This window comes from Antennarius striatus, chromosome 16 (genome assembly GCF_040054535.1).
Source record: "Antennarius striatus isolate MH-2024 chromosome 16, ASM4005453v1, whole genome shotgun sequence".
Lineage (NCBI taxonomy): Eukaryota > Metazoa > Chordata > Actinopteri > Lophiiformes > Antennariidae > Antennarius > Antennarius striatus.
Genome location: NC_090791.1, coordinates 767,501 through 778,833, shown reverse-complemented (window position 1 = coordinate 778,833; position 11,333 = coordinate 767,501). Strand labels below are relative to the sequence as shown.

The following is an 11,333-nucleotide window of genomic DNA, read 5'->3' as shown; positions in this document are numbered from 1 at the left end:
TAATATACTACACATAACATACGACACATAACACATAACATACTACATATATAACATACTACACATACACTACTTATGACACATATAATATAACATACTAAATGTAACATATAACATGCTACATACAGTATAACATACTACATAGCTTGGGAGGTGTTGCATGAACTCATTTCGTCAGTTCAACACAAGGACTTTTAAAGAGGGCGGGGACAATCGGCCATATTTTACTCCTATTGGTCTAACTTCCTGTCGCTCTACAGCTCTGGCCTGTGATTGGCTGCTCCGCCTGAAGCCTCGGAAGTGTCATTTTTTGGACTGGAGCTGAACTTCGTGTTTAGCGGCGTCGAGCGGAGCGGGTGGAGAACTTTCGTGACTAAATGGCGTCTAGAAACAACTAAAACAGGTAAGATAGAAACGTTTTCTCCACATCAGGGACACGACAGTTAACTTTTAGTGAATCATCTACTTTTACATCGTCAGAGGAAGCTTAGCTTCCACCAACACGGCTGTCAGAGTCTCCACCGAACCAGCTAGCTGGAGTTTACTGAGTGACGGCAAAGTTAGGGAGATGTTTGTGACGACACGAGTCCCCTAGAGCCCCAGCAGCCCCGGGAGGGGGTGACCTACCCCCTAACATCCCCGGGAGGGGGTGGCCTACCCCCTATCAGCCCTAGGAGGGGGTGACCTACCCCCTATCAGCCCTAGGAGGGGGTGACCTACCCCCTATCAGCCCTAGGAGGGGGTGACCTACCCCCTAACATCCCCGGGAGGGGGTGGCCTACCCCCTATCAGCCCTAGGAGGGGGTGACCTACCCCCTATCAGCCCTAGGAGGGGGTGGCCTACCCCCTATCAGCCCTAGGAGGGGGTGACCTACCCCCTATCAGCCCTAGGAGGGGGTGACCTACCCCCTATCAGCCCTAGGAGGGGGTGACCTACCCCCTATCAGCCCTAGGAGGGGGTGACCTACCCCCTAACATCCCCGGGAGGGGGTTGTCTACCCCCCAGCTCCCCAGTAGAACCACTGAGCATCGTTCCAGCTCAGACCAGGATGTCTGCTGGTTCCTCTGGTTCCTCTGGTTCCTCTGGTCCATCAGTCTGATATTCATGTTTGAACTGAACACAGGTGAAAGTCTAGTTCAGCTGGATGGAGGTCCACTAGGGGTTCTGGTACTGGTTCGGACATGTTCAGACCGGTGCTGCTGGGTGGAGGTCCTGGTCCAGACCGGTGCTCCTGGGTGGAGGTCCTGGTCCAGACCGGTGCTGCTGGGTGGAGGTTCTGGTCCAGACCGGTGCTGCTGGGTGGAGGTCCTGAAGGGACTCAGAATCAGGAAGTTGCTGTGAACGAGTAGAGACTCGTCTGTTCTCTGGAGGGCTGCTCAGTTCCAATGGATAGACGACAACAACAACAACAACAACAACAACAACAACAACAACAACAACAACAACAACAACAACAACAACAACAACAACAACAACAACAACAACAACAACAACAACAACAACATAAAGGAACACTTTTGTGTTTTAGTAATAATAATGATAATCATGACGATGATAATGATAATAATGTTGTTGGTAGGGTTTGTTGGTATGTTGCTGGTAGGTTGTTGGTGGGGCTTGTTGGTAGGTTGTTGGTGGGGCTTGTTGGTAGGTTGTTGGTAGGTTGTTGGTAGGTTGTTGGTAGAGGGTCTGTGTGAGTTCACACCCTAAACGTCCTCGAGGGTTTTGTTGGGTGTTTCTTGAACTGAAGGGGTGGAGCCTGAGGACATTTTCCTGCCTTCATCCCCCTGAGCTGATTGGAGCGGAGGATTCGATGTAGACTGGATCAGATTCCTTTAATTAACGGTTCGTTTCCGTTAAACGTGGCGTGTGAAGCTCTGGATTCTCCTGAACGGGACAAATGAGCGACGACCTGGAACAAACATTGGTGTTGTTTCAGGTGTTTCCCTCAGGCACATTTTTCTGACAGACCTGACCTAAATACTCCAACAACAAGCAGGAGGCGTCGGCGCGTCCGGCCACGCCCGGATCGTATAGACGGGCGTGTGGGAGGGGAACCGGCTCTGAAGGCCTGCCGGCGTTTGAGGGGAGGAACCAATGCTGTGTGTGGCTGTTGGTAGGTTAGTGTGTGAAGACGCTGCTGGACCGTCAGAGGAGTTCACGCGTGAACGAGGGCAGAGGAGCTGATCACTAATACACAACTGTTTGTTTGCTCCAATGAACCTGAAAAGGTTTTGTTGATTGATTAATTAATTCAGTTTCAGACAAAAGCCACAAAACATGCAGATGTAATCAATTTAAGTACGTCCAGTGTCTCATGAAGAGACATCTACTGGGTTTTATCAGGTTCCTGTAATTCAGATGAGAAGATGATGATGATGATGATGATGATATTGAAGCTCTTCCTCTTCATCCTGCTGTGGGTTCTCATGGTGACTCTCATGATGCGGTGCAGACGACCTGATTGGACGCCGTACAGGAAGCGGTGGCGGCCGCAGCAGCTCCTGGTCGTCTCAGTTATTCTGCTTTAACAAAACAGGAGGCAAAGCCTTCGTCGTCTGAGGGCGGTGAGGAAGATGAGGCAGCGGTGACCGGTACCACAGACTGCCTCTGAGGCCCGCTCCGATCTCACGCCGCTGCAGCGGCGTCGTGAACCAGCCCGCTTCTCGCTTTCCAGCAAACAGGAAGTGGTTTGCTGGTTGCATCACGCCCCCGCTGGTCCATACGATCTGGAAGTTCTGCAGCGGAGGATGTTCTCCGACCTTCATGCATCATTTCCCTCGTATTCTGTGACTCAGGTCGTGGTGAAGTGTCTCAGCTGCTGGGGGGGCGTTGGTAAAGGCTAGTCTCTCTCTGTTACGCCAGGAGGAGGGAGGATGTCTGTGGAGGTGGACGTGTTGCTGCAGGAGGCCAAAGAAAGCATCGAGGCAGCGCAGAACTACCGGCACGAGCTCCAGCAGCGGCTGCATGGCCTCAGCCAGGCCCGCAAACAGGTACCAGTTTCTTTGGGGGGGGGCATTCTCTATCTCTTCCTTCCTCCCCCCGTCTACATCTACCCGTCCCACCGCTCTCTGTAAACAATGCGACCACTTCCTGTCACTAACGACGGCCGGCAGACGGAGGAAGAGAGGCGGCGTCATCGCTGGTTGGGTTCTACATCGCTTTCATGGGAGGTGGGGGGTGAAGACGCAAGGTTTATGCTCATGTTTATTTTTAAGATCTTTCTGGGGGGGTGGGAGGAGGAGCAGGAAAGAATCTGCTAACATCTGCTGCTGATCCGGGTGAAGGGGTGGACGTCTGCCCCACCCTGAAGTCATCCACCAGGGGGGGCTTCACACACACACACACACACACACACACACACACACACACACACACACACACACACACACACACACACACACACACAGGGGAGAGCTGTTCCTGTTTGTTCCCATTAGCTCCGCCCACATTCGGTGGCGTCTGATTGGATCTTTCAATTTCGTCTGTGTGACCCTGATAGTCATCAGGAAGTGATGCGTTTGCTGCTCCAGTGGAGAACGTCCTATCTGCTCAACACACACACACACACACACACACACACACACACACACACACACACACACACACACACACACACACACAAGTGTGTTTCCTTCTCATCTTACTGTCCCTTTTTTATCGGAGCAGCAGCTGTCAATCAGCTTTCCGTTTCTTCTCATCTGTCTCTCTCCATACTTTGTGTGTGTGTGTGTGTGTGTGTGTGTGTGCGTGTGCGTGTGCGTGTGTGTGTGTGTGTGTGTGTGTGTGTGTGTAAAGAGGAACTGAAACATCACTGATGACAGAGCAGCTGGTTTCCTGACAGGCTGTTTGTCAGAGTCTGATGGTGTAATGGAGTGGAGCTACTGGTCCTGTCTGTTCTACTGGCTGTGTGTGTGTGTGTGTGTGTGTGTGTGTGTGTGTGTGTGTGTGTGTGTGTGTGTGTGTGTGTGTGTGTGTGTTTTCGTGCTGGACTGATGGGGGTGGGGGGGGACAGAATATACATTCTATATTTTTGTTCTTTTGTCCGATGTCACTGATTCCAATCAGATTGATCCGATCAATGTCTGATTAAAAACAGCAGAAAGCAGCTGGCCTAAGGAAAACGTCCATACATGAAACTCATTGTGATTGGCTGATTAGGTTTCAGCCACACCCACCTAGCAAACGCTTCTGACTTGTTACACTCACAAGCAGAGACATCGTCAGCTGACGCTGCTTCTGTCTTCCTCTGGTTCTCCATCCTCTGTTCCGTAACTGGATCAGTCGTCATGACGATAGAATCCATGATTAGAAGCCTTATTTTCGCTGTCAAGCTCCGCCCACCGTCCCCCAGTTCCCTCCCCATTGAAGAACGTGATTGACATCTATAAACGTCAGTGGCAGCCAGTGAGCTAAGAACCTCATCTCCCTGTGAGAACCTCATCTCCCTGTGAGAACCTCATCTCCCTCTGAGAACCTCATCTCCCTCTGAGAACCTCATCTCCCTGTGAGAACCTCATCTCCCTCTGAGAACCTCATCTCCCTCTGAGAACCTCATCTCCCTCTGAGAACCTCATCTCCCTGTGAGAACCTCATCTCCCTCTGAGAACCTCATCTCCCTCTGAGAACCTCATCTCCCTCTGAGAACCTCATCTCCCTGTGAGAACCTCATCTCCCTCTGAGAACCTCATCTCCCTCTGAGAACCTCATCTCCCTGTGAGAACCTCATCTCCCTGTGAGAACCTCATCTCCCTCTGAGAACCTCATCTCCCTCTGAGAACCTCATCTCCCTGTGAGAACCTCATCTCCCTCTGAGAACCTCATCTCCCTCTGAGAACCTCATCTCCCTCTGAGAACCTCATCTCCCTGTGAGAACCTCATCTCCCTTTGAGAACCTCATCTCCCTGTGAGAACCTCATCTCCCTGTGAGATGTTCTGTAGAGGAGAACCAGGAACCCAGCCTCACCAGCAGCGATCCCAATCGTCCTCCTTCCTCTTCTGCTTGTGATCAAACATATCTTTTATCATCTACCTATTGACGACTGACCGCGGTGGTAACCTCTGACCTCCTTCCTGCCCCGTGTTCTCCAGGTGCGGGGCAGCTCCGGTCAGGCCCGTGAGACTCTGCGGCGACACTTCACGGAGCTCCAGGCGGCGGCGACGCGGCTGCTGAACGAGCGGCTGGCCGCCCTGCTGGCCGAGGTGGACGCCGTGGAGGCCGACAGCGTGCGACCGCTGGACGACTGCCAGAGCCTCATCGAGCACGGGATTGGTCAGGCCGACGAGCTGCTGAGAGAGGGTAGGTACTGAACGGCGCCCCCTACAGCCCCCACGGGTCTCTGACACTCTGCTCTTCCAGGGGAGGCAGCTCTGCGCTGCGGTCTGGGGGAGAAGGAGGACAAACTGGGCAGCTTCACCAAGAAGGCCATGCACATCCAGCTGGACAGGTATGGCCACGCCCCCCTCTTTACGGCAGGTGCGTCCCGCGGGAGGGTTCGCCTGGAACCCTGTTCTCAGGTCAGATTGTCCCCCCCCAGCCTCCCGGAGGTCCCGGCGCTGGTGGACGTCCCCAACGTGTCGGCCCAGCTGGACGACTCCCTGCTGGGCGTGTTCAGGGACCGGGTGTCCCGCCACGGCGCCGTCTCCTCCCACCCCCCCGTCCAGATCGGGGAGCTGCAGGAGCGGCCGGGCGGCATCATGGTCCGCTGGTGTAAGGTCAGCGTGGAGAACAAGTGGGGGGGGCAGAAGCCGTCCGTGCAGACGCCTGATTGGTTTGTGTGCGCCCAGGTGGACGAGGACTTTGCGGCTGCTGATTACCGGCTGCAGTACCGGCGCTCCGCCAGCGGGGGGCAGCAGTACGAGGACGCCTACATCGGCCGGGACAGCGAGTTCCTGGTCCTCCACCTGGACCCCCACGTGGATTACCTGTTCAGGGTGTGCGCCCGCGGGGAGGGGCGCACCGAGTGGAGCCCCTGGAGCGTCCCCCAGACCGGGGACACCACGCTGGCGCCGCACGGTAGGCGGAGCCTGGTGGCGTAGGCGGAGCCTGGCGACGCACACGCGCCTAGATTGATTGTACCTCTGCTCGTCCTGCAGAGTGGCGTCCGGGCTCCGAGGGCTACATCCTGAGCAGCAGGAGGAACATCGCCCTACGCAGCGACTCCGCCCACTCACGCTGCCCCACCCTCTTCTCCAGAGCACCCACCTACTTCTGCGGCCAGACGCTGACCTTCAAGTACGTCCGTCAGGGTCAGGGGGCGTGACACGAGTGAGCGATCTTCATGTGTGTGTGTGTGTGTGCGTGTAGGATCTCTGCGGTAGGTCAGCTGGATCGGAGGGACAGTCTGGGCGTGTGCATCGACACCCACAAGGGGGCGGAGTCACTGCAGCGAGACCAGGCTGTCTGCATTTCCACCAACGGTACGCCGGCCTCAGTGTGGGGGAGCAGCTAGTAGCCGTTAGCCGCTAACGGTGGCTCGTTGATTGGCTGAAGGGTTCACCCTGAAGACTACAACTCCCATGATTCCACCCTACCTGCCTCGACATGCTTGTTTTTTCTTCACGTTCACCCTTCAGGCGCGGTTTTCGTCAATGGTAAAGAGATGACCAACCAGCTGCCGGCCGTGGCCGTGGGCTCCGCCGTGACCTTTGACATGGAGGTGGTCCACCCGCTGCCCATCAGCAACAACAACCTGAGCGATGGCTTCAAGCTGAGGGTGACCATTGGCTCCGGGAACAGGGAGGTGGTGTTCGATTGGCTGGTGGACCAGGAAGTGGACTCCCTGTTCTTCGGCTGCTCCTTCGTCCACTCCGGCTGGAAGGTTCTGGTGTTCTAAGGAACCCAGCGGCGCCGCCGCGGCTCGCCCGTCTCACCGTTCCACCTTCTCACCCGTCTCACTTCGTGAGCGATCCGGTTCGTGGTGACGGTTCCACACGTCCACGGACTTTTATTCATTTTTTTTTATCATCGTTGCTCGTCTTTGGTCTTCATGTTTGTGAACATGCGTGTGCGCTGTTCACTCCGCCCACCCGTCCAACGTTGGTTTCATTTTGTTTGTGTGACGCCAGCCAATCAGAAGCTGTTATCATAAGAAGCTTTAGTTTCACGTTTAACCCAGACCTACCGTCGGAACCATGTAGGTGATGATGATGATGATGATGATGAAGGGCGCTCCAGACGTCCGGCGCTGACAGATGAACTCTTTAAAATGAGGGTTCATCCAATCACAGCCTGTTATTTGGTCTGTTTCCTGTTGTGTTAACAATCCAGTGTGTAGCTTCTTAATGTGGAGACGCATAACAAACTACTTCCTGTTTTTACATTCAGGTCTTTCTGTGGGCGGAGCCTAGCTGCCTGTTTCTAGTGAAACTTTATGCTAAGCTAAGCTAATTCCATCCAGGCTGCAGCTCAGTTCTCCAGGTAAACTTGTTTTCTAGAGGGTTTGTTGGAAAACGTCAAAGAAAAGTCACATTTTAGTCTGGTTCTGACGGTTTGACTTCATTTCTAACTTCAGAAGCTTCTCCCTCTTCATGTGTTCAGAACCAGTTCTCAGTCCTGACTTCAGGTATAATGTGCTGGAACATTCAGTATTTTAGTTTGTGTTCTGTTGTGACTTTATTATCAGAATCTTTTGTTTGTTTTGGACCGAATAGGAAGACTTCACATGAAATCACGTTTTTACCGTTAGAATCAAACTCTCGACGCCACGGAGTCGTTTGCTCCACTGATGGTACAGATTTCCTGAAACCAGCGACACCTGCTGGTCAGACGTTGTACTGCAGTTCTCTGCTGTCAGCATTTGTTCAATAAAGGTCATTTCATGTAAACCAACTATTTTTTTACTGACTTTGACGTAACTAGGCTTCTATTGTTGCGATCGTGATTTATTTTTGCAGCCCTTGAAAGTCCTGGAAAACCCCTGGAATGTGATGTTCTGACACCCATGGGAACCTGGAGGAATGTGTGTTTTCAGAACAAATGCGTCACGACCCGTTTGTCCTCTGGTTGCGTGGAGTTTTGGGATGAAGGAAGGAAAACGTTCCGGATGGAACCTGGAAGTTTTATTCAGGTAAGTAACAGATTCCATCCACCACCTCAAAGCTGGTGCATTCTGGGACGTTTGTATGTCAGGGACCTTAAAGGGGTGCATCCCATAATTGGTTTAGGTCTGCTGTGATGTTCTGATCTGTCCACACGGGTGTAAACTGGGTTGTCCTACCTTCTTCCTCCTTCCTGATCCCAGTGGAACCAGTGAAGAGCTGTGTTCTAGTGTTCTAGCGTGTTCTAGTTGGTGATGAAGGAGGACCCACCAGGAGCGTAACCATACAAAACTGTTTAATAGAAACCCGTCCGACTCCAGTCCTCAACATCAGCTGGTTGTTTTCTGAACGCCAAGTTTGTGCAAAAACGCCGCTGGTCTGGTGTGGAGGACACGTGGAGCCTGTAGGGGGCGCTGTCCGACGAGGCTTTGAACGAGTCCCTTTGGGCTGGAAACTATGAACCTTTTGAAGAACCGAACTCAGGAGGTCCCGCCGGTCAGCAGGAAGCAGAAACCAGATGATGGAGATGGAGATGATAAATTAACGACAAACGTTCAGATCAGGAGTTTCCTGAACTCAAAGCCTGATGGGATGGAGGCAGAACCGCCCCACAGAAACGGCGGTCTTTAGCACCAACACTAACAGCACCTCAAAGAGCGGATCCCTCCGCTGGAAGTAGTCCCGACCAATCAGCTGCTTCCTGTTTGAGGAAGTTCAACACCTTGATTCTCCGCAGCTAGTCGACCTCCAGAACCGCCGGGTTGTTGTCCAACGAGGATAGTTCTGGTGTTTGTCGCTAACGGGTCGCTCCTCTCAAACGGGATGACCTCACTGGCGTCTGGAGGCGGGGCCTTCCTGCTCCGCCTCCCGCTCTCCGGTCCCATCGCCGCCGGTTCTATCCTCCGCCGGGTCGGCGTCCTGATCGGGATCCGGCTCCGGCTGCGACTCCACGGCCGTCTCCCAGTCCTCCTCTTCCTCCTCCTCCTCCTCCCCGTCTCCGCGGTGGGCGTGGCTCTGGAGCAGCCGGAGGCGGGCCATGGCCCGGTCCAGCGTAGCCGTGGTGACCAGGTTGAAGTCGTGCATGCTGACCAGGTGCAGCAGGAAGTTGCGACAGAGGTCGCGTTGGACGATGTGGGCGCCGTGGCGTTCGACGAACAGCAGGCAGGCCTCGTTCATCTGGTGGTCGGCGATGAAGCTGGGGGGGGACACAATGAGACGTTCATCGGACGCGGCGTTCCCTGCGGACCCCCCCCCGACGCCATACGCACCCGTGCTTCATGACGTGGAGGTTCCACAGCTTCATGATCTCCTTCTCGCCCTCGTTGACGTCGGTGAAGTCCTCGATTTGCTGCGGTGAATCAGACGTGAGACGGAGCGCCGTGGCCGATGACATCACCGTGACCTCACGGCGTCCTGAACTGACCTTAGCCGTCTTCTCCTTCAGCCAGTCGGGGTCCCTCTCGTCCTCGCTGTCCACCTCCATCTCCTGCGGCCGCAGCGGCGTGCAGCTGTCGCTGTGGAAGTAGAGGCGGTTGTGTCCGCTGGTGAGCGTCTGCCGCCCCCCCCCGTCGCCGTCCTCCGGCTCCAGGAACTCGGACAGGCTGGCCCTCGACCGCCGCGGCCTGCAAGAAGAACGGGACCCTGATGGACGCCGGCGACGCATCGGCCGCCGCTCCAGGCGGGCGGTGGGCGGTACCTGCAGGTGAGGACGTGGGTCACCGCCGTCCTCTTGACCGGCCCGTTCCTGCTGAAGGCGAAGCCCGGCTGGCTGTGGACGTCCTGGGGGTTCCCCGCGTAGGAGCCGTCGTACGTCTCGTTGATGGACACCTCGATCTTCGCTCCTTTGGGATGGGGCTGCAAAACACCAGCGTGACCCGGTGAGTGTGGGTGGGCGTGACCCGGTGAGTGTGGGTGGGCGTGACCCGGTGAGTGTGGGCGTGACCCGGTGAGTGTGGGTGGGCGTGACCCGGTGAGTGTGGGTGGGCGTGACCCGGTGAGTGTGGGCGTGACCCGGTGAGTGTGGGTGGGCGTGACCCGGTGAGTGTGGGCGTGACCCGGTGAGTGTGGGTGGGCGTGACCCGGTGAGTGTGGGCGGGCGTGACCCGGTGAGTGTGGGTGGGCGTGACCCGGTGAGTGTGGGCGTGACCCGGTGAGTGTGGGTGGGCGTGACCCGGTGAGTGTGGGTGGGCGTGACCCGGTGAGTGTGGGCGTGACCCGGTGAGTGTGGGTGGGCGTGACCCGGTGAGTGTGGGCGTGGACCAGTGAGTGTGGGTGGGCGTGACCCGGTGAGTGTGGGCGTGGACCAGTGAGTGTGGGTGGGCGTGACCCGGTGAGTGTGGGCGTGGACCGGTGAGTGTTGGTGGGCGTGACCCGGTGAGTGTGGGTGGGCGTGACCCGGTGAGTGTGGGCGTGACCCGGTGAGTGTGGGTGGGCGTGACCCGGTGAGTGTGGGCGTGGACCAGTGAGTGTGGGTGGGCGTGACCCGGTGAGTGTGGGTGGGCGTGACCCGGTGAGTGTGGGCGTGACCCGGTGAGTGTGGGCGTGACCCGGTGAGTGTGGGTGGGCGTGACCCGGTGAGTGTGGGTGGGCGTGACCCGGTGAGTGTGGGCGTGACCCGGTGAGTGTGGGTGGGCGTGACCCGGTGAGTGTGGGCGTGACCCGGTGAGTGTGGGTGGGCGTGACCCGGTGAGTGTGGGTGGGCGTGACCCGGTGAGTGTGGGTGGGCGTGACCCGGTGAGTGTGGGCGTGACCCGGTGAGTGTGGGTGGGCGTGACCCGGTGAGTGTGGGTGGGCGTGACCCGGTGAGTGTGGGTGGGCGTGACCTGACCACGTAGCTGAAGGCGAAGCGGGCGTGCGACAGCTGCAGGTGCTTCAGGAGGCCGTACAGCCTCCTACAGTTGAGCGTACACCAGGGACAGTGCAGGTCGTCCCGCGCCTCCGTCTGCTGCCGCGAGTTGTTGCTGTACAGGAACTGGACGGGACACAAACAGCCACACCCACAACCTGTGATTGGTCTGGATCAGACGACGGGTGCCGCCCGTGAGGAGGCGGGGCCTGGATCAGGTGACCCACCTGGTAGAAGACGCGTAGCTTCTGGCGCGGCTCGGCGCCGACGGGCTCCCTGCGGGTTTGGACCGGAGCGTCCGGCGGCTCCTTCACGGCTGATCAGAGAGCAGAACGTTAGGGGGCGTCGCCCTCCCGCCGGGGGTCACCTGACCTCCGCCCGGCGCTTGCTGCTCACCTGGGGCGTGCGCGGCCCTCGGGCCCCCGGCTTGTGGCCCCTGGTTGGTGT

The 11,333-nt window shown here is 56.6% G+C and overlaps 2 protein-coding genes across 3 annotated transcripts in view; one reads left to right on the top strand and one right to left on the bottom strand.

Moving 5' to 3' along the window:
• Positions 1–274: 274 nt before the first annotated feature.
• Positions 275–7,828, top strand: crlf3 (cytokine receptor-like factor 3). Its single transcript, XM_068336092.1, has 9 exons — positions 275–403; positions 2,867–2,994; positions 5,093–5,300; positions 5,361–5,448; positions 5,539–5,716; positions 5,789–6,017; positions 6,098–6,236; positions 6,309–6,421; positions 6,578–7,828. Exons 2-9 carry the CDS (start codon positions 2,878–2,880, stop codon positions 6,835–6,837), a joined length of 1,332 nt encoding a protein of 443 aa, XP_068192193.1. The 5' UTR covers positions 275–403; positions 2,867–2,877; the 3' UTR covers positions 6,838–7,828.
• A 37-nt stretch (positions 7,829–7,865) lies between these two features.
• Positions 7,866–11,333, bottom strand: part of LOC137609216 (polycomb protein suz12-A-like) — an 8,317-nt gene continuing 4,849 nt past the window's right edge. Inside the window, exons 9-15 of one of the 2 annotated variants that reach the window (XM_068336090.1) lie at positions 11,283–11,333; positions 11,114–11,202; positions 10,869–11,012; positions 9,738–9,895; positions 9,465–9,663; positions 9,310–9,389; positions 7,866–9,236 (exon numbers count right to left, since the gene is read on the bottom strand). The exon at positions 11,283–11,333 is cut by the window's right edge and continues 124 nt beyond it. In XM_068336090.1, coding sequence (XP_068192191.1) covers positions 8,870–9,236; positions 9,310–9,389; positions 9,465–9,663; positions 9,738–9,895; positions 10,869–11,012; positions 11,114–11,202; positions 11,283–11,333 — 1,088 coding nt within the window. In that variant the 3' untranslated portion in view covers positions 7,866–8,869. The remainder of the gene's footprint in view (positions 9,237–9,309; positions 9,390–9,464; positions 9,664–9,737; positions 9,896–10,868; positions 11,013–11,113; positions 11,203–11,282) is intronic. The other variant, XM_068336091.1, reaches the window with a different exon arrangement.